Below are 23,581 nucleotides of genomic sequence, written 5' to 3'. Positions count from 1 at the left end.
CGCAAATAGGGACACATACATACATACACGTAGATTAAGAAATATTTAAAGAAAATAATATTTAAAAAAACGCGAGGGTAGTTTATAATAGAATTTTTATTTTTTATATCAAAGTTGAAAAATAACCAAAAAAAAAAAGATAGTTTGGAAAAAAAATTTCTTTCTAACAATTCCATTTTTGTTGTTGAAATATGATTCCAATGAATCACCTAAGAATAGATACTTTACTTTTTATTTGACCTGAAAGATGAAGTATGTGCATATAATTGAGCAAATGCTGCTAGCTGAAAAAGTGGTGAACTGCTCATATCTCCAAAACTAAAAAAACGATTTTCCACAAGTTTCCATTTTTGAAATCCTTGAAAAATTCTCTATCAGGTTCGTAAGTATTTAAATTATCAAAAGCGCTCACTCAGAAAAAGACTTTGCCACCTCTTCTCGTCTGAGACCCCACTGTGCGTGGAGGCGCGGTCCTCATTGCAGTAGACTCACGTCGGAATATTTCCATTTTCATTACTTGATCGTATATTAAAACTTCCTCCGATATCTTAATATACGATCATCACCTGTCCGCTTTAAAAACTGTTTCTTCCTCGTTATCAGATAAAGACCATATGATACTTCTTGGTGATTTCAATTTGCCAGGTACTATTTTGACTTCGGTAATGGAGTCTAATAACCCTGTGCCCATGTCACGACATGACTTTATCGACGGCTTGTTAGACCTATCCCTGTCTCAAGTAAACCATGTGAAAAATTCCATGTGTCTTTGTGCTGTGCTTTGTCTCGGATCTGACCATAGCGTTGCTCACCCGAGCCCTTCCGCTAGCTATACCTGAAGACTCCTACCGCACTACATTCGAAGTGTCGGTCTATATTAGGCCTACTGTGTTGGATCGAACGAACTGCTTTTGTAAAACCGTGTTTACAAAGCTTAATAACCTCATTAGGGATTTTAATTGATCCGCTCTGTACTTGTGCACTGACGTTATGAAAGGCACAAACATTTTTTACAATGTACTTGACACACTTTTTTTCCATACAGTTTACCAGGTTCGAACAGCATTTTCAGCCTCGTGTTAAATGAAAACTCCCTGCTTCATGATCTTCGACTAGTTAAACCGGTATTTTCACTAGGTCCTGACGGAGTTCCGAGCTGTGTACTCAGGTACTGTGCCGACGCTCTGTGTGGACCCCTGCTTAAACTATTCACCCCATCCATTAATTCTTCATGTATTCCCTGATCTGGAAGGAATCTTTTATCATTCCTATCCATAAGAAAGGTAGCAAATCTGATGCAAATAATTATAAAGGAATATCAAAGTTATCCGCTATTCATAAAATGTTTGAAACAATTTTAGCTCGGTACTTGGAAAATCTCTGCAAAGAGATCAGCTGACCCCCTGCCACCCCTGGGTACACCCGTGGCTGCATTCGTTATGAGTGCTCTGTCGCAAAAGTTTTTTCCAAAAAGGGTGCCCTTGGATACACTGTGCGGGGGTTGGCGCTCGAGTGAAGCGCTGCGCACTCGCTTCGCACTGGCCCCAAGTATTATATATAATAGTATTATATTTATTATTACATTAGATTATTTGTTTATTATATAAGTAACTAGCTGGTTAATTTCAGGATAAAGTTTAATCTTGAGTGTATATGTATATATATTTTTTTTCCATTTTCCGCGTGATATAGAGACTATCTGGCTGTACATAAAGCTGTCCATGTGAAATGCAATAGTTGTATGTTATTCTAAACTACCAAATTACCAAATTATCGAACCGGGAATTGCAATCGTTTGAATTGAAATGGCGTTGGAATTATGGGAATTCAATGAATGATAACACTAGTCAACACTAGAATTAGGCTGTGGCCCAAAATTTAAATTCTTATAGATTTCGGGGTTTAAAAATTTTTAACGAATTTTTATTTTTTTTTTTTGTTATTTTTCAGAGGTAGTGCTTCTTTTTTTTCACATAACTTAAGTAGATTATCACTGGTTGCATAGAACTGTGATGAAATTTGAATTTGAAAGCTAAATATCTTCCAGGCGTTAAGCTTCAGATACAAAGTTTCTGGGTACGATTTATAGTTGCATTGGGAACCTTTTTAGAACTTCACAGTTCTATGCAACCAGATATAAGCTACTTAAGTTATGTGAAAAATAGAAGCATTAATTTCAGGTAAAATTATTTTTGAGTTTTCTTGGTCAAACGGCTCCAAATTGACCGTTTATCCATAGATTCTAATGAGCAATACTTCAAACGACGCCCAATTAATGCGTCTATCTAAAACCAAAAATGTTGGCCAAGAATTATTTTTTTTCGACTTTTTCCCGAGTTTTTAAAGTCAACATTTCGATAAAAAAAAATACCGAAAAAAATGAGGAAATTTTGAAAGCTTAATATCTTCCAGGCGTTAAGCTGCAGATAAAAAGTGTCTGGGTACGATTTATAGCCGCATTTGTCAGATTTTTAGAACTACACAGTTCTATGCAACCAGATATAAGCTACTTAAGTTATGTGAAAAATAGAAGCACTACCTCTGGAAAAAAAATACCAGATTTTAAAAATTGTTTAAAAAAAAATTACACCATAAAAAAAATAATAAAGTACTACAAAAAATTTTAAATCCCGAAATCTATCAGAAAAAGTCATTTTGGTTCACAGCCTAAATCAAAAGTTAAATTTTGTCGAGTAGTGGTTACATCTTCACCTTTAAACGGTCGCGTGAAAATCTTTGCTTTCACTACATTGCTCACCAATTGCAATCGTTTGAATTGAAATGGCGTTGGAATTATGGGAATTCAATGAATGATAACATCTTCACCTTTAAACGGTCGCGTCAAAATCTTTGCTTTAACTACATTGCTCACCATTTCTTAACGGAAAGTCCCGTTCCGTTACAACGTTTTGGCTGCTTGATATTTCGTAACATTATATTTGGAATACCGACTTTTAATTTTATGATGTGCGGTGGAATTTTATTTATTACTTTATTATGATAAATTCTTTCTAAAAACATTACACCTAGCTCAATAAGATGCATGCAATCGTTTGGGTTATCATACCAACGCCAAGTTTTTCGAAAGCGGACTGAACCCTAAAGTAATCATTGTTATGTTGACTTGGGTACTTTCGGTTTGAAAAAGCTTCATCTATTATTAACTCAGCACAACGAGTGCTGTAAGTTAAGGTCGAATCCACTTTATGTGCTACCTGTAAGCATTTGGTACAGCCGTGACTGGATGTATGTCCTGGTGTGCCTGTAACAAATGCACTTGCAGGAGCATCGCAATCCACCGCTCGAAGTTCAAAGTTAATTTTGTATTTAATATAAATAAAATAAATAAAGTAAATCCATTTTTCATAAGATCGGACAACTCACTAGTGAATTTAGACAAATATTCAGTTGAATTAAAAGTCTTATTGTTGTAATATATCTATTTCAGGCTGGGATATGCATCAGCTTTTCCAGGGTCCTCTACAAGAAATTTGTAGATCTGCTGTAACTTAAGGAGGTTCGGAGCTGGCCTTGAAATGACCGAAAGAGCCGTAGGCAAGGTGGGAAAGTTGATGACTTCTGTTCTGTTGTTTATTATTTTTAAATGCTTTTATTGTATTGGCTGGCTAGGCGAAAATCCTTCAGCTGAACCCTCCCAGAGGGTGCCGGCCGGGCAATGGGCACTGCATTATCCCGGATCGGGTAATGCATTGCCGCTTGCTCTGTCCGAGGTAATGCAGTGTCTAGCTAAGGCCAGGTTCAGGTCTTCCCGATATAAAATTGGGGGAACTGAACCATGGCCATGGCTGGAGGTGCCTGGCGATCAGGCATAAAACGCTAGGGGGTGGTCCCCCCGATAAATATTAACCACATGGACCGGAGTAAGGATCAAGCAGGGACTGGAATGTCAGTCCAAACGTCGGTGGAAAGCGTGACTGCTACCACCAGCGGGCACGGGGAGGGGAAATCCTCTCTTCGTGTCGCCAGCGGTCACAACTCTAATATGGCGGGAGCAGGTCATATTAGTTTCAAAGCTACTGCCACCAAAACGCCTCAATGCAAACTGAGCTGCACGGGTGCCGTGGTCGAAACAGACTCGGACCTGGAGAGCGTGCTCAGTGTAAGCAGAACAGAAGAAGAGAGCCTTCTCCGCTCCCTTGAACTAGGTACCAGCTCCCTGCGTAGGAAAGGGCCGAAACGTTCTAGGGAGGGGCTAAGGCCCAATACAAGGCGGCCCTTAAAATCCGAAGCCGGCTACAAGGCAAAGAGGACATCTCCCAAGAGGAGAAGTCCAAACTAGCCTGGGCTGAGCAAAAGGCAGAAGAGGGGCGTCTTCACTACGCGCAGCTGTCTCAGATGAAGGCGACGAAGGGCGAATTCGCCAATAAGATTGAGGAGATGATGGCCACCAAAAGGCAACGCTCGATCGAGAGTGCCAAGGACACTCCGGCGGGCAAGCGGCAACGCGGGCCCAAGGTGGTTATCCCTCAACCTACGACGAAGAAGCCCAAGCAGAAAGCCAAGTTGAGCGATGTGTCCAAGAGACACCTCATCGTGGCCCTGATCGACCGCAGCGATGAAAATGGGAAGATGACGGCGGCGCAGTGGAAACAGGTCCACGCCCAGCTGGTAGAATCCCTTTTCGCGCGAATGGAGGACGAGCCGGACGCTTCCATGCCCACCTTCGACGGTGCGGGATGGCTGAACGGGGTGAAGATCCTCGAATGTAATGATGACCCGACGAGGAAGTGGCTGGTGCAAGTGGTGCCCAAATTGGAAGCTCAGTGGGAGGGTGCCAAGCTGGAGGTAGTGGACAGGGAGATGATCCCGTCCATCCCAAAGGCGAAGGTGCTCTTCCCCAATGCAGTCCAGGGGAACCGAGAACTGAAACTCCTCCAGAGGTAGAATACAGAGGTGCCAACGGCTGACTGGAGAATCTTGCATGCTGGTATCGCATTACCCAATGAGGGGGGGAATGATCCTCCTGATCAACAAGGAGGCAGAAGACATCCTCAACCCGAGATTCGGGAAGATGGCATGAGGCGTAGGTAGTGTCTACCTACGTCTCAAAAAGCGACACTCCGAAGACAAGGACGCGCATACCCTGCAGGCAGGCGAGGTGGAGAAGGACCTAGGTCTGGAGTCCATCGTGGAGGCCGCCCAGGATCTTGCGCTGGACGACTCTGATGCCGCAGAGGACGAGGACGGTGACCTGACTATAATAGTCAACCCGTCGTGTGCAGTTGAGCCAGCCTCCCATGACTTTGAGAGTGCTGCAAGCTTAACTTGCATAAAAGCAAGATCGCGTCGGCGGAGCTCCTCATTGCCTTGGAGCAAGGGCCCGTCGACATAGCTTTGGTCCAGGAGCCATGGCTTGCCTCCGTCTCATTGCAGCACTGATGACCTGGCTGCGGTGATGCTTGAAAGCGAGGACAAGCGCCTTATGGTAGCATCCTGCTAAATGGCACACGAAAGGCCAGCTCCACCGGAGGAGCTAAGGAGTCTTGTGGCGGAATCCAGTCCGAAAGACTAGCAACTCATAGATGTAGCAAACGTGGGAGAGGAGCACACCTTCGTAGGCCCCACCTCGTCTAACGTACTAACACTCGTAACGGGGAACAGTACTTTGGTTTCTGGATGGAGTGTCCTTGAAAGGCTATCCTTCTCAGACCACAAGTACATTCAGTTTAAGTGCGAATTTAAACACTCTCCGAAGATAACTGTCTATAGAAACCACCGGAACACAAACTGGGAAAAGTTTAAAAAGACAGTTACTCGAAGCTCGCGACTCGTCCGGACACAGTGAAATCCCCGGAAGAAATAGAAACGTCCCTAGAGAACCTCTCCAAGGAGCTACTGTATGCGTACCACGCAGCATGCCCACCCTCGAGAACGAAAAAGAGAACCAGACCACTCTGGTGGAACCGGGACTTATCGCTTCAAAGAAACAACCTCAAAGAACTCTTCAAAATCGACAAACTGGCGAACGACGAGATAATCAATGAGGAATACAAAACCCTACTCAGGGAGTACAAGAAGGAAATACGCAAGGCACAAAGAAACTCGTGGAGGAACTTCTGCTCCAATATCGAGAAAGTCCCAGAAATGGCCAGACTCCGGAAGTTGCTATCAAAGCAACCCGCCATACAGAGTCAGCTGAAACGAAATGATGGACAGTGGACTGAGGGCAGTGAAGAAGCCCTAACAGCACTAATGGAAGCTCACTTCTCAGGATGCACCGAGGTCGCTGACGCTACAGAGCATCAGGACCTAGCAACTGAGGAACAGCACCCTCCAACAGATCTCATATCGTCTAAGAGAATCCACTGGGCTTTAGACTCCTTTGGGGGTACAAAAGCACCTGGACAAGACGGTATATTTCCAGCCATGCTGCAGGCGACCAAAGACGTGATCACCCCATGGCTCTCAGCAATATACTCAGCTTGCCTGAGCACGGGTTATATCCCTAGTCAATGGAGGACCTCGAAGATTGTCTTCCTTCCAAAGGCAGGAAAGTGCAGCCATATGAGCCCCAATGACTATAGACCGATAAGCCTCACCCCTTTTCTACTCGAAATACTAGAAAAGCTGCTGGATCTACACATCAGAAACGATGTAGGTGGGCGGATGTCAACCAACCAGCATGCCTATACCAAAGGGAAATCGGTAGAGACGGCACTGCATTCGCTAGTAGCCACCATCGAAAATGCCCTCCAAAATAAGAAGTATGCTCTAGGAGTGTGTGACGCCCAGCGCCACCACAAAAAAGCGCCGGCGCCACATTGCAACATACAAATTACCTACAATTACAGACATTACCATTACATATAAGCATAACACATATCACATACCACCTATTATCACATATTTATAAGCGACACAAAAAACCATGAAGTTGTTTCCAATAAATAACAAAGCCCTGGCCTAAGAAACCAGAATTTTACAGCGGATCTTGTGCCAAAGGTAATATCTACCTTTCCACTCGTTCTGCTCAATACTTTACCTCTCCTTCCCAGAGTGTGTCCAAACCTCTGAATCCTCTCCAGAGTGTGTCAAAACCTCTGAATCGTCTCCAGAGTGTGTCAAAACCTCTGAATCCTCTCCAGAGTGTGTCAAAACCTCTGAATCCTCTCCAGAGTGTGTCCAAACCTCTGAATCCTCTCCAGAGTGTGTCCAAACCTCTGAATCCTCTCCAGAGTGTGTCCAAACCTCTGAATCCTCTCCAGAGTGTGTCCAAACCTCTGAATCCTCTCCAGAGTGTGTCCAAACCTCTGAATCCGCTCCAGAGTGTGTCCAAACCTCTGAATCCTCTCCAGAGTGTGTCCAAACCTCTGACGTCTCCAGGGTGTCCAAACCTCTGAATCCTCTCCAGAGTGTGTCCAAACCTCTGCCTCAACTCTCCTCGAGTGTGTCCAAACTCCGGGGCACCCCGACCCTCCGAGGGTCCCCGCCCACCGCGGCCAACCCCCACCTCTCCCAGCGGTCACCCCGGCCCCCCGGGCCCCGCCGACCCCGTCAAACCTCCGCCTCCATACTCTGGTACCCCTCGAACCAGTCGACCTCCAAACCCGCGCAGCCCGTCGCAAACAGCCACGTGCGGCCGAGTAACCAAAACCGAAGGAAGATCCCGAAGGAAGACACGTCCCCACGATCCAACCTATTTCCAACTCTGTACAATTAAGACCAATAAAGAAACTTTTTTTAACTTACTACTTGCTTGCGTTATTCTTGAACCGAGGTATCCCTTTCAGCTACCACAGCCAGAAACCTAACAAATTTCTGTGAACCCGGCGCGGCGAGCATACCCCGGCCGAAACAACGTCACAAGTGTTCGGAGACATATCCGGAGCATTCAACAACGTGAATACGAGCGCGATAATGGACCGCCTAGAAGCGATCAACACACATTCCGCAATCAACCTCTGGATAAAGAACCTTCTAAGTTGTAGGCGGGTGTACTCAGAGTGGGGCACCGCTTCCATGGTGAAAGGGGCACACAGAGGCACACCTCAGGGTGGGGTCCAGTCGCCCCTCCTATGGAATCTGGTGGTCGAGGACCTAATAAAGAGATTCGAGAGAGCCCCAAAAATAACAGCTTATGCGGACAACATAAGCATGATTATTACCGGAGTATGCCCATCGAGCCTCAGCTCTATAATGGAATCAACACTCAGGGAGATATGTAAGTGGGCGGGAAAAGTAGGACTCAGTATCAACGCGGACAAGACGGACCTCATCCTCTTTACCAAGAGGTACAAGGTGCGGGCATGGATCCCCCCGAAAATCGACAGAACCAGGCTGACCCCAAAAACACAAGTCAAATACCTCGGCATAATACTGGACAGCAAGTTGACATGGAGACCCAATGTATTGGAAAGGGTGAAGAAGGCCACCATTGCGCTATATGCATCCAAGAAGATGCTTAGCAGCACATGGGGCCTATCACCTGCACTAATGCACAGGATCTACATTTCGGAAGTGCGACCGATTCTGCTGTATGGAGTCTTAGTGTGGTGGCAGGCTACAGAAAAAAAAACCTACAACAAGCTAATGGATAAAACTCAGCGGCAGGCACTGCTCTGCATCACTAGGGCGCTGAGGTCAACCACAACAAAAGCACTCGAAACAATACTCGGAATTGACCCCCTGGACATCCACGCTCAACTGACTGCAGGTAAGGCAGCACAACGCCTAGTCGCAAAAGGCGACTGGCAAGCAGGGAGGCATTAGATTTCCTAAGCACGACAAAGTCAGTGCGGATATATTGGGTTCACAGCCATCAGGGCATCGAAGGCAACGAGACAGCAGACGTGCCGGCTAAGGAAGGCGTCGGGCTGGCGACTGCTCATTGTGTAACTGGCGACGTATATTGTACGTGTCACCACAAAGTTAAATATTTGAGGCAGGCAATTATTTCGTCCGCTGGTGTAGATCGAGTTTGCATATGGATTGCATATTTAATGGAAATTTCAGCGCATAATGAGCCGTTCATCTACCTGGTAGCAAGCAAGAGCAAAGGCTGTGTCAATATGTTTTCGAAAACAATACTAACGTTTGACAGTCCTGGTAAATTTGCGGTCGCTTGTATTGACATAAAAACCAAGCTTAAACCTGACTCTATAGTGTGTCCAAATTTGGACTTAAACGGTTCAGTACTTTTCGAGTGCATAGATATTGGAGGTACGACCACAAAATTTGTATACCCGTACTCAAAAAGAGTTAAAGGGTATATTAGATTTCTGGTAAAAGTGGATGTGTGTAACGCAGGGAAGGAAACGTTTCCGACCCCACAAAGTATATATATTCTTGATCAACATCAATAACCGAGTCTCTGTCTGTCTGTCCGTCATGTTTGTCGCCTAGATCTCAGAAACTGTAAAAGCTAGAGCAACCAAATTTTATTTCCAGACTCATGTGAGCCTTCCGATCACAAAAAAGGACACAAATCTGTAGCAGCCACAATTTTAAAGATACCAGAAGATAAAAACGTAGTATCGTAGAGAATGACCAAATCTACCAGATTTCCGAATCTGAATCAGATCGGATCATTATTATAGCCCGAATAAATAAATTAATTTTCAGTTGCTTCCCCAACCTCCTCCGGCGCTGCTGACGCTACGCATTCTCTTTCTCGATCGCAAACACTGAGCTATGCAGTGCGCGACCTTTCGCAGAAAGGATGTATGTATAATCTACATTTCATATGTAGAAAAACATGTTAGATGTAAATGTAGATGACAGATGTAGCAAATAAACGTAAAATATAAAATTTTTTAAAGTTCTACATTAATCATAAGCTCAAACATTTATATATACTCACTGAGCACGGGTATAAAAGTAGAGTCGCGTCCAAAGAAGCTACTCACAAGTTCCTTCTCGTTCGATATATAGATTATTATATATAATTTAATTATATCTTACCATATAATACCCGTAAATACGTTTAAACGGTCAATTATAGATTGAAATCTATATGTTATCTTTCTGTGCAGCATTAGAAATTAGGACCCCCCATACAAGAATATATTAAATTAGTTTTGTATTATTTATTATTGTAGGTAAAGCTTTTTGACTAGATAAAAAATAATAAAAAAAACTAAATGGTAAAAAATTCAGATATAAAAATTGTTGGCTCTGTGAGTCCCATTCTTAAGGCGACTGTCTTAATCACTAGCTAACGGGTCGTTTCTTTCTCGAGGCGGGAAATCGTTTGCTTTATGCTGTGGGAGTGAAAATGCGATAGATATAAAAATATATAGAGAATGAAAAAGAGAGAGAAAGTTAGAAAGAGAAAGAAAATTAGATTTATTGTTACAGCGAACAGCTTTATTGTTACTTTTTTTAATTGTAAATTCAATTTATACACGTTAACTTTACCAACATATATTAGAAATGAAAATCGCTCTCCAAGTCTTCCTAAAAATTGCATCCCTGAAAAGCTTTTGCTACACTTTTTCAATTTTTTTTTTTTGGGTAAACAAGTTGCAATTTAGAATCTAAGATAAAAACATTTATAGTTATGTAATATACATCCCAGTACCTAGTTTGTGTAAAATATTGATGTACCATCTTATGAATTATGTAACATGTACAAAATGTACATTCTTGCACTCCACTATTCTATTTTTTTTCTGATGACAAATACTCTGGCTTTTATATCTCGCTCACTCAAATCTGGAATAAATTTGGTTCAGTATGATACCACAGGAGTCTACACACAAAATTGCTCTAGTCCACAAAAATGGATTTTCGTTACCGGAATATTTGCCGAAACATTGACGTTTTCCAAGGAAATTAATGATAATGCAGTAAAACATACTATTCAAGAGGAAGCATGGGAACAAAAATAAAAAATATTCTTGAGAAAAATGTGATGAGATGCGTGAGGCAAGGCCTATTTAAATAATCGTATAATTACAAAAAAAATATTCTATGGAGGCAAACCCTTCTAAAATATGAATAATACTTGAAGCTAACAATCTTAAGTCCAAGAGACCCAAAAAAGTTCCGTGACTATTGAATAGGGATATACCAAAGATGATGATGGTCGCTGCGGACCATGAACCATACCCTGTGAACTAATAGCGCAGCATCCTCCGGTCGAATAAGACAAAATGTAATATTTTCTACTTTGATTGATAGCTCAGCATGTGCGAAGACCAATAAACACAAATTTGAAGAACTAAATATAAATTATGATATGGGGGTGCCATGGTTCATGGTCCGCAGCGACCATCATATCTAAAATTACTAAAACTAATTACAATAAATAGTTTAAGACCAAACAACTCTTAGAAACAACCTGTTTTTTACGAAATATAACACCGTTTTAATTCGGTGTCCCTATTATTTCGCACAGCCAATAGTACTAGTCAACACGATATTTACGCTGTGGCCCAAAATGACTTTTTCTCATAGATTTTGGGGTTTAATTTAATTTTTTAACGAATAATGTTTTTTTTTATGGTTTAGTTTTTTTTTAACAATTTAAAATTTTTTTAATGTTTCTTTTTTCAGATTTAGTGCTCCTATTTTTAACATAACTTAAGTATCTTATATCTGGTTGCATAGAACTTTGTAGATCTGAAAAGCTGACATATGCAGCTATAAATCCAGAATATTTGTAGCTGCCGCTTAACGCCTGGAAGATATTAAGCTTTCAAATTCACATTTCATCATTTTTTTGCGGTATTTTTTACCGAAATTTTGAATTTAGAAACTCAGGAAAAGACGAAAAAAAAATAGTTGTTGGCATGCATTTTTAGTTTTAGATGGAAGCATTAATTAGGCGTCGTTTGAGGTATCGTTCATTAAAATCTATGGAGACAGTTTTGTTTACCTTAGATTTAATAGTGATTTGTATATTATTATTTTTTTTTTTTAGAGGTTGCTACCGAATTTTACAAATTCCCATTGAAAAAACAAAAAAAATATTTTTTGGCCCAGTTTAATGTACATGCAATAGATTTAACCTTTTTTATTTTCTTGCTTACCAATTTTTGTTAAATTCTGTAGCATCCTCTAAAAAATGTATTTAAATAAAAATAAAACTTTAATATTACTATCAAACCAAAAATAACAAAATTATGGAGCGTCCCGATTAAAATAAAAAAAAAAAAATTTTTTTTGGCTCAACCTAATATATGTATATATTCAATAGCCGAGTCGATACAGCTGTCTATCTGTCCGTCTTGTTTGTCTTTCTAGGAGTATAAGAGCGAGAGCAACCCAATTTGTAGATATTTTATCAGTTTAAATCTACATTTACAATGTAGATTCTACAACTCCTCCGCCAGAGGTTGAGGCAGAGTGGGCGAGCGATAAAGAGAATAATTAACTGCTGCAGTGCTGGAAGGTCTGGGGTTAGCAAGTGAAAATTAATTTATTCGTTTTGTCTATGATAATAATCAGATTTAAACCAGATTCGGCCATCTGGTAGATATGGTCATTCTCTACGATACTGCGTTTAGTTTAGTTTTCTCGAATCTTTAAAATTGTGGATGCCACAGATTTTCGTACTTTGTGGGGACGGGGCGAAAATTTGAAATACATTTGTACAAATGCCTCAAAAGTATGGTGGATCAAGGTCTCTCCAAACAAAATGTGGAGACAGGATTGCTGACAGGTGTTCCTTCCTTACCTATTCTGATAGGGAGGGAAGCCTGTCTAGAAGCACTTCGGCTTCCGAATGTCGGCTTCTGCACTAAAAAGTGGAGACACAACAGGCCAACTAAAGATCCTTGAACACCTTGAAATCAAGCACTGAAACGAGAGTGTATGCCAAAGGCAATTCAAGAAATTTATCATTCCGGAGAAGATCACTTCTCAAATTGAATAAAGACGACATTAAATTAAATAAATATTTATTATTATCTAGCAAACATCAAAAGAAAGAAAAATTGTTTCAACCTATACTAACCTACCCTGGTACCAATTACACTACACGAAAAAATTGAACTTTTTATTTAGGGGAGTGTAAGTTATAGTGGCGTATAAGGTATGGCGGTGGTCTTGTCAAATCTGGCATGTAAGGTCACATCTGAAACGCCTTATCACTGTGGTCGATGTCTTTTATCGTGCTGACATTTTATATGCAGTAGTATCTGGCGTTACGTTACACTCGTACGATAAAATGAAGAAAAAAATAGTTAAAAAGACGAAATTTGAAAAAAATATTATCCTTGTTGAATATTAATTGGTAAGCCCCATATTCATACAAAATAATCGAGCGTGCGGTTTTTAAAGATATAAGCCAAAATATGACCCAAAATGGCGTTAAATAAAAAAAAAGTGGTTTTCGAGGTGAGGGTACAAAATGGCAAAACTCTGCGTAGAGTAGATCTATCTATATGCAAATAAATTTTTTCTGCATGTAAAAAGTTTCAAAGTTAATTAATGTAAAAACCTTCCCTGTTTTTTATACCCGTACTCAAAAAAGAGTTAAGGGGTATATTAGATTTGTGGTAAAAGTGGATGTGTGTAACGCAGAGAAGGAAACGTTTCCGACCCCATAAAGTATATATATTCTTGATCAGCATCAATAGCCGAGTCGATATAGCCATGTCTGTCTGTCCGTCCGTCCGTCCGTCTGTCCGTCTTGATGAGCGCCTAGATCTCAGAGACTATAAAAGCTAGAGCAACCAAATTTTGTTTCCAGACTCATGTGATATCACACTGCTACAAGTGTATTTCAAAATTTCGCCCCGCCCCCTTCCGACCCAGCAAAGAACGAAAATCTGTGGCATTCACAATTTTGAAGATACGATACAACTAAAAATGCAGTATCGTAGAGAATGACCATATCTACCAGATTGCCGAATCTGAATCAGATCGGATTATAATTATAGCCAGAATGAAAAAATTAATTTTCAGTTACTTCCCCCGCCTACTTCAGCCAGAGATCCACCATTCATTCTCTTTCTCGCTCGCACACTCTGCCTCGTTCAGTGCGCGAGCAACCCCTAGCGGAGGAGATGTAGAATATTAATCGTACATGTATAAACTACATGTTAGATGTAGAATATACATATTAGATGTAGATAACATATGTAGCAAAAAAATGTAAAATGTAAAATTTTCTTTTAAATTCTAAAAAATCATATAAGTAGAGTCGCGTCCTCAGAAGCGACTAACACGTTCCTTCTTGTTTTTTTTTTAAAGATTTATGGTTTTTTTATTCTATGGCAGACCTTAATTTTAAAGAATATTGAAAAAATTGAATTTTTTTAATCATTTTTTCAGAGATAACTTAAGTATCTTACATATGGTTATAATAAACTTTTCATTTGTGAAAATAATATATCCAGTTTTTAACTAGGCAGCACCCAGTCACTTTGCTGTTTCAATTTACTGTCTGAGAAATATAGAGCTTTCAAATGGAAAGCTTGTGCTTTTTGCGCAGTGGTTTTCCAAATTTTGAGTTTAAAAAGTCGGAAAAAATTATATCCAATCATAGTTGTCACAGTATCTCAGGAGGTTTAATTTTTCATACACATTTTTCGGAAGCTCATGAGCAAAAATTTAATAAGTAGAACAGAGTTTTAGTCAGTCAAAAATAATTTTGTAGAATAATTTTTTTTCTTATTTTATTTTTTCATTGGGAATAAAAAAAAAACCTTTAAAAACAAAAAAGTAGGACCACTACAGGAATATAGAGCTTAAAGTCAATAACATAAGAAAGAAAGTGCTTCTGGGAGTTTGTCAGGAGATTTAATGGGACAAAAAAGGGCATGCAAATCAAGGTTGAGCCAGACAGCCTGGCGCAGGTTTTTAAAAACTGCTCATTCAGGAAAGCCAAGCGATACAGCACTATTTTGCTTTGCTTTCCTACAAAACGCACCAGAGAAATTTACTAATTGCACTAGTCAACACTAAAATTAGGCTGTGGCCCAAAATTTAGATTCTTATAGATTTCGGGGTTTAAAATTTTTTAACGAATTATGGTTTTTTTTTATAGTGTAGTTTTTTTTTAAAGAATTTTTTAAAATCTGGTATTTTTGTTTTGTTTTTTTTCAGAGTTAGTGCTTCTATTTTTCACATAACTTAAGTATTTTATATCTGGTTGCATAGAACTTTGCAGTTCTGAAAAGCAGACAAACGCAACCAGATGTAAGATACTTAAGTTATGTGAAAAAAAAGCATTAATTTCAGGTAAAATTATTTTTGAGTTGTTTTGGTCAAACGGCTCCAAATTGACCGTTTATCCATTGATTCTAATAATCAATACCTCAAACGACGAGCAATTAATGCGTCTATCTAAAACCAAAAATGTTGGCCAAGAATTATTTTTTTTCCACTTTTCCCGAGTTTTTAAAATCAAAATTTCGAAAAAAAAATACCGCAAAAAATAATGAAATTTGAATTTGAAAGCTTAATATCTTTCAGGCGTTAAGCTGCAGATACAAAGGGTCTGGGTCGGCTTTATAGCTGCGTTTCAGAACTGCAAAGTTTTATGCAACTAGATATAAGATACTTAAGTTATGTGAAAAATAAAAGCACTACCTCTGAAAAAAAACAAAAAAAATTAAAAACCAGATTTTAAAAAATTCTTTAAAAAAAATCTACCCCATAAAAAAAACCATAATTTCTTAAAACATTTTTAAACCCCGAAATCCAAAAAAATCAATATTTTGGGACGCAGCCCAATTCTAGTGTTAACTAGTGTTATTGGTGAAATCTATTGCATATATATTGATACCATTCACATCGTCATTAATCAGTTATTGGCAGTAAAAAACCTGCTCAAGTTTTAGATTTTCTTCAATCGCTAATTTTTATACCCGTACTCAAAAAAGAGTTAAGGAGTATATTAGATTTGTGGTAAAAGTGGATGTGTGAAACTCAAAGAAGGAAACGTTTCCGACCCCATAAAGTACATATATATATTCTTGATCAGCATCAATAGCCGAGTCGATATAGCCATGTCCGTCTGTCCGTCCGTCCGTCTTGATGAGCGCGCCTAGATCTCAGAGACTATCAGAGCTAGGGCAACCAAATTTGGTTTCCAGACTCATGTGATATCCCACTGCTACAAGTGTATTTCAAAATTTTGCCCCGCCCCCTTCCGACCACACAAAGAACAAAAATCTGTGGCAGGCCCATTTTTAAAGATACGATAAAACTAAAAGCGCAGTATCGTAGAGAATGCCCATATCTATCATAGCATATCAAATCATATCTACCAGATTGCCGAATCTGAATCAGATCGGATCATAATTATAGCCAGAATGAAGAAATTCATTTTCAGTTTTTTCCTCCGCCTTCCCGCTGCCGGAGACTCTACTCATTCTCTTTCTCGCTCGCACACTCTGCCGCGTTCAGTGCGCGAACAACCCCTAGCGGAGGAGATGTAGAATATGAATGGTACATCTATAACTACATGTTAGATGTAAAATATACATTGTAGATGTAGATGTAGACAACAGATGTAGCAAAAAAGTTTAAAATGTAAACAATTTTTTTTTTAATTCTAAAATTCTAAAAAAATTATAAGCGCAAAAATGTATATACTGACTGAGTACGGGTATAAGTAGAGTCGCGTCCCCAGAAGCGACTCACACGTTCCTTCTCGTTTTTTAACAGTTACTAAAAAAAAAATAAAAATACCGTATTATCAATATGAAATAGTTTATTATTTTCAATATTATTTGAAAAAATCGACGAATTACATTTTTTTTAATGTATATTTAACCAAAAAAGTGTATTTTCTTTTCTTGGTAGCAACCCACAAACATTAAACTAAAAACTTGAAAAAAAACTTTTATAATTTTATTGAATAACAAAGAACAGAATTGGGGGTGTCCCCTTGAAAAAACAAAAAAAAAATTTGTCGGTCAAATTTTGGCCCAGCCTAATGTAGATTCTACATGTACCACTAGAGGGCGCTCGCGTACATAACGAGGAAGAGCATGCGCGCGAGAAAGAGAATGAGTAGCACGACTCTGGCTGGAGAAGGCGGGGGAAGCAACTGAGAATAAGTTTTTTCTTTCTGGCTATATTTATGATCCGATCGGATTCAAATTCGGCAATCTGGTAGATATGGGCATTCTCTACGATATGATTGTGCCTGCTACAGATTTTCGTTCTTTGTGGAGGCGGAAGGGGGCGGGGCGAAATTTTGAAATACACTTGTAGCAGTGTGATATCACATGAGTCTGAAAACCAAATTTAGTTACCCTAACTCTTATAGTCTCTGAGATCTAGGCGCTCAACAAGACGGACAGACAGACAGACGGACAGACAGGCTATATCGACTCGGCTATTGATGCTGATCAAGAATATATATACTTTATGGGGTCGGAAACGTTTTCTTCACTGCGTTGCAAACATCCACTTTTACCACAAATCTAATAAACCCCCTAACTCTTTTTTGAGTACGGGTATAAAAAAAGAGCCCCAGACCATTATGCAACCGCCTCAAAGCTGAACTATTTTTTTTTTTGTGTGCCGGACGTCGAATTCTTTGCCTTTTGGGCGTCGAATATATCTTCTGGATTCATAAAAAAAAATATTTCTTTTTGTTTCGTAGCTCCATATTTTATTTCACTGGCCCGCCAAATTATTTTCGGCAAATTTTTGCCTGATCTTAAAACTGTTTTCTCCGATTAAGGGAACTTTTTGGGCTATACGTCCTGCTAAATCTGAATATTGACGTCTACGAGGAACTGTCTGAGATGATATTTCATTGACAATTTGAGCGAAAATGGCTGAACGAAGACATGAACGCATCATGACGATGCGGTTGTCCATTGATTGTGAAGTTTTCTTATTCCGTCTTCGATTTTCAGTTCCGAAGACTTTTCCCTTATTTCTGACGATTAATGGGAACTGCTACCATCTAACGCAACCCTGTACAAAAGTCTTGCTGCAGCAGAGTGCACGCACCTGAGGGCACAATGCACTTTTTTGCGACATAACCTATCCTAAAGGAGATTAGAGTAAAAAATTACGGAAGCCCAACTCTAACAGACCAGGGCTTGACTGCCCTGCTCAACGGAATGGGTTGGCACGAACTGGCACATTTCGTCAAGGAAATGTTGCACTACAGAGAGGACATATTGAGAGAGTCGAACAGTAGGCAAAATTATATATAAAAAAAAATTTATTAAAACGAGAGGGAAGGTTGAGACAATTCCTTTCTTCATTCTGGCTATAATAAACCTACCCAGATTCGGCAATCTGGTCGATATGGTCATTTCCTTGTTCTTTGTTGTCTCGTATCTTTATAATTGTGGATGCGACAGATTTTTGCCCTTTGTGCTGGAGGAAGGGTCCGGGGCGAAATTTTAAAATACACTTGTAACAGTGTGATATCACACGAGTCTGGAAACAAAATAATGTTATATATGGTCTCTCTATAGTTTCTAAGGACTAGGCGACAAACAAGACGGACGGACAGACAGACATGGCTATATTGACTCGGCTATTGTTCTGATCAAGAATACATATACTTTATGGAGTCGGAAACGTTTCCTTCTCTGCGTAGCCCACATCTTATATACCCCTTAACTTTTCGAGTAAGGGTATAATAATAATAATAGGGCGAACGGCATCCAAGCCACACCAACAGATCAGTTCGAAATTTAATTTAATAATTAATTCACTTATTTTCTTTTTGATGAAAAGTACCTTGGTAAAAGTTTTTCTTTAATAAAAATTGTATAAAAACTACTACTCATACTTTTATTTTCGTTGGCGCCTATTATTGAATATCAAAGCGAGAATTTACCCACACACTATAACACATTGGACGTTGCCAGCTAACGTAAATAGTTGGAGCGGCAATTAATTAAAATGCAGAGAAGTCCGAAATTTAATAACTTTTCCAAAACGGTAAAACTTCTATGAGTGAAATGTGCTTAACGGTGTATTTAAACGAATAGTCCACCAGTTTTTCAAACCTATCGTGCATGCTTTGACACCCAGTTTGCAACTCAATTGGGATTCGGTTGGAATGGTAATCTGTGTAACCCCCGATGTACAGAAAGACTCGGAATATGTCTGAACGAAATTTTGAAATAGTAGGGCTTGCTTTCGATCAATGCTGACATTTTTAAGTTGTTTTTAAGTTAAATTCTTAAAACATAAAAAATATATCTTTAAAAATAATATAATAAAGTATTTTTACAACGTAGGCTTTTCTATTGCCTATTGTTGGTTGGCTGAATTTCATAATGTAATCCTGACCTCTGTATGTATGTACAATTCTTGTCTCCAATGCAGTTAATAATTACCTCGTTTGTGCCAAGTGTCATACTAATTGAGTCATTAATGGGAAGAATTAATTCTTCATTACGTTTTCCCCCTGGAAAATACATATACGGAATTTTGTAAACTTGTTCCTAAAAACTTGTGATTTACTTACAATATTTAACAATTGCAATATTGACCGGAGCTATACAAGTTACTGAGAACATTTTTGTTGCGAAACTTTTCCTTTCTAAAAACAAAGATACATATATGAATGAATATCTAAAAACTAGTCAAGTTAGCGGCCCTGAGTTAGCTCGGAACGATAGAATGAAGCAGATAGCCAGTTACTGCATTCAAATGAAATGATAAGTGAAGTGAAGTAAAATTATTTACACTCAAAGCTTATCCAAAAGTATTTATTGATTGGTTGAGTCACAACCATACAGTATAAAGATTTGCCAGTTCATACAACGAATATGTCAAGCTAGGATCTTTGTGAACGGTCCCATATTATTCGGTTCGTGACCGCCATCCACCATCCATGAAAAATAGCATGTGCACACAATTTGGTGCGGCGGAAAATTTGTTTCTTTTATAATTTAAATGAATAATAATATTGCAATGGTTGTGAATTTTATTCAGCACCTAAATATATTCTTCCACAATCTTATCATGTTGCTGGACATAGATGATGATAATAATGTGGTCAAGATATACGAGGAGAATTTATTTGAATGGATCTGTTTTGAAAACACCGAAGCGTGGTCATTTGTGACTGCTTCTACTAAATTCAATCAATGTTTTAAATACAATTATATTTTCTATTTTTTTTGAGAAACGGCTTGGGACATTTTGGTAGGAAGATGTAACCGAAAACAGCGAGGCGTTTTTTAAGGAAAGTTTTGTATAGCCATAGCATTGTAAACTTTGGGCTCTTTTTCTGAGTACAGAACAGTCGAAAGGCTGTCAGCCAACAGCGTGTGCAATATACTGCATGAGTTTTGCAGAGCATTCATAAATGAGAGGAACCCTGAGGAAAGTTGTTGTTTTTACCATTTTCCTGTCTGTCATTGTTTACATTTTCGTAGTCAATACTGATTACACTACTCGACAAAATCGAACTTTTTTTTTCCTCAAGGATCCAAACCGCCTTTTCTGATAGATATGGGGCTTTAAAATTTTTTAAAGAATTATGGTTTTTTTTCTAAGGCAGAATTTTTTTTTAAATAATTTTTTAAAACGTATTTTTTTTAACCTTTTTTCAGAGGTAGCGATAGTGTTTTTTACATAACCCTAGTATCTTACGTCTGGTTGTAAAGAACTTTGCTATTTTGAAAAGATAATTAAAACAGCTAGAAGTTAAGTCCAAACATTTCGTGATTTCAGCTTACCGTCTGGGAAATATAAAGCATTGAAATGCAAAAATGATGATTTTTGTGCGGTATTTTTTACGAAATTTTGACTTTAAAAACTCAGGAAAAGTCGAAAAAAAATGTATCCTGTGTCTTCTATTGTTTCTGTATAGGTGCATTAATTTGGTGTCGTTTAAAGTATCGCTCATTATCTATGGACAGACTTTGGAGCTAAAATTCGTTAACCAAACCTAAAAAATGAAAAAAATTAACAAAAAATACCTTTTGGAAGGCTGCAGGCCCAACTGCCCAACTTAAAAAAAAAGTTCTGCCATAGAAAAAAAAAATATCATCAAACCATTTCTAAGCCCCAAATCTTTAAGAAAAAGTTCGTTTTGTTCCTTCAGGAAAAATCGTGTTGACTAGTGTTATTTGTTGTGAATGTCAAATATTTATGGTTGCATTTGACAATTATAGAAAAAATACCGCAGAGAAACGACCGAATTAGGAACATCCCATAAGGATGGTGGAATATCTGGGAAATTTTCGGAATGGCAAAACCTTAGAGCCTTTTCCCACACAGCACATCTATGAGGAACAGGTGGGAATTTCTGACAAATGTGAAACTGCGATTCCCACTGGCAACATCCACCATCCATGGAAAACAGCTGATGACAACATTGTGTTCTTGATTGTGAATTTATAATAATTTAATATGGGCTATTTGAGAGAAGGATGTTTGGGAGAAGGAGGTTCTGGATAACAAAGACGAGTTCTTCAAAGAAAGCTTCAGAATGGAGAAGCCCATTTTCTGTTTGTTGATCAGCCGGCTTGAAATTCTTCGGAAAAAAGACACCAGCTGGCGTAATGCAATTACGCTGGAAAAACGTATTGCAATTGCCTTATACACATTGGGATCTTCTTCTGAATACCGTGTAGTTTGTAGGCTGTTCGGAGTTTCATCCAACATGGTTTGAAAAATTCTTCATGAATTTTGTGGAGCTCTAATTAATCAGTTTGCGGAAGTGTATTTGTCCCCCAACCACCTAACATCAGAAAAAATTGATGAGTGTGTCCAGGGCTTTGAAGAAATTGGTTTTCCTCAGTGAATAGGTGTCATTGGTAAGAAATCAAAATGTTCATACATGTTTATATACACTTAATATGTATGTATTCTAGATGTATACTCTCATAATAAAGCCACCAGCAGATGGTGCAGTCGACCACCATAATTTTAAGGGATGGTACTCAACGGTATTATTTGCCCTTGTGGATTATAGGTAAGTTTAAGTAAGTGCAGGTTCCAGTAATGTTGATCGGCGACTCGGCCTTCAGGTTCTCTAAAAAACTAAAGAAGCCATACCCATTTTCATTAGCAACTTATTGCTTAAATTGAAACAATTAAATACATTTTTAAAACTAAATTTTCTTATATATATATATAATATATTAGGAATTAATTATTGTTTGCCTTGGACTCTCGAAGAAATTGCAATAGTTCATTTTGGAATTTTTCGTTGCCGCTTGCCATTTGGAGTATTTCTGTCCATGTGTCGTCCGTTTTTTGCTGGGCGCAATGCTCAGAAGCTCTGCCTGGGCGTCCTGTTTTGCGCGCTTGGTCGGGGCGCACTGGCCGCAGAAATTATGCTTGAGCTGCAGTTAGAGCCGTCAGGGTCTACCTTGACTGACTTCAAAAAGTATTCGTCGAACATTGTTAATCCGAAACGATCCAAGGAACGAGTTTAGTTTATTATAATGCTGTCATCCCGATGGAGCACCACCACTTGGTTCAATTCTATTTTTTTCTATATTGCAAAGTATGAAAATGAGTACTCTTGACAATTCAGACCACTTCAACCAGCCACCAGCTTTTCTTTTTTTTGCTGCATTTTTGTGTAGTATTAATAGTATTTTTATAAATTAAAAGTACATCCATTAAACTTACCACCGCCATTTTCTGCTTTTTCCATTTTTATTTAATAATCTTTGTTTGCTTGCTCGTTTTTTTCCTGAGTGCTGATGGGTTGTGTTTTTGGTTTTTCCTATTTTCCTGTCTGTCATTGTTTACATTTTTATAGTGTGAAACGAACCATGGATCCCATGGTTCGTCACAAGCAGGCGACGCAGCCAACGCTACTCCCAGGTGAAGCGATCAACACCCAGCAAAAATGCAAACTCAGCACACGCCAAAAGACAGGAGACCAGCACAAGGGGCTTACGCAATAAGTACCTAAAATAATATTAAATAAATAAATATTCCTAACAATATATATTCCCGAAGTGCCAACGAAATTCCTTTCCCACGGTACCGGTGCACACCGATCACCTTACCTGGGACATTGGACACTTGTTGGGAGGCGATTGCTTCGGTAACCCTCGATTACCGGGAAAACCCCCCACATGCGCGAGCCAGTCAACAGTCTCCGACTTTCCTTACCGGGAATATTGGACACTGACTGCAGGGCTAATGATTAGGTAACCTTCTGTTACCGATCAGCCCGTCTGCACGCGCAGACTATAATTCGGCAATATATATTTATGTAAGAACCCTTCCCACATTCTGGAGTAGAAATAAGTTATCTGTAAGACATTCATGGGAAAATGGAAGGCCGCCCGATCTATAAAAGGCACTGCCTTGCATGAAGAAAAGGCAGTACACCAGCCATCGTAGGCAAAGAGTCCACCAGCCGTAGCAGTCAGGCAAATAACAAACACGCAAGTCAAACCACCATACGCGTCGTAGAACAATTAAACATAACATAATACATAACATAACCGGGTAGAATAATAATACGGAAGAATAAAGAAACCCATTAAAATTAAAAGAACCAAAAAGTGTTGTGATTTCTATTTCAGTTTCTGGAAAAGTTCCTGGTTTTCCCGATAAAGGCCTCGTGAATTATAAATAACTTTTAATTCAGGACCCTGGACAGACTGATGCATACCTCAGCCTGAGATAGGACATTACAAGTGACGCCCGAGCAGGGACTTTAAAGGATTTTTCGTGGAAACTTCAAGAAAACCGAAATCAGGGATGA

At 39.1% G+C, this 23,581-nt stretch overlaps 1 protein-coding gene across 2 annotated transcripts in view; it reads right to left on the bottom strand.

The window, feature by feature from the left end:
• The window catches only part of LOC111079117 (diphosphomevalonate decarboxylase), a 50,389-nt gene extending 30,916 nt beyond the window's left edge, over positions 1 to 19,473 (bottom strand). Inside the window, exons 1-2 of one of the 2 annotated variants that reach the window (XM_022374135.2) lie at positions 19,364 to 19,473; positions 19,233 to 19,303 (exon numbers count right to left, since the gene is read on the bottom strand). In XM_022374135.2, the coding sequence (XP_022229827.2) occupies positions 19,233 to 19,303; positions 19,364 to 19,415 (123 nt within the window). In that variant the 5' untranslated portion in view covers positions 19,416 to 19,473. Of the gene's footprint in view, positions 1 to 2,872; positions 2,951 to 19,232; positions 19,304 to 19,363 lie in introns of those variants that run through there. The other variant, XM_022374136.2, reaches the window with a different exon arrangement.
• Positions 19,474 to 23,581: the final 4,108 nt, after the last annotated feature.

The sequence above is a fragment of the Drosophila obscura genome, unplaced genomic scaffold (assembly GCF_018151105.1).
Source record: "Drosophila obscura isolate BZ-5 IFL unplaced genomic scaffold, ASM1815110v1 contig_87, whole genome shotgun sequence".
NCBI lineage: Eukaryota > Metazoa > Arthropoda > Insecta > Diptera > Drosophilidae > Drosophila > Drosophila obscura.
This window is presented reverse-complemented; position numbering and strand designations above follow the sequence as displayed.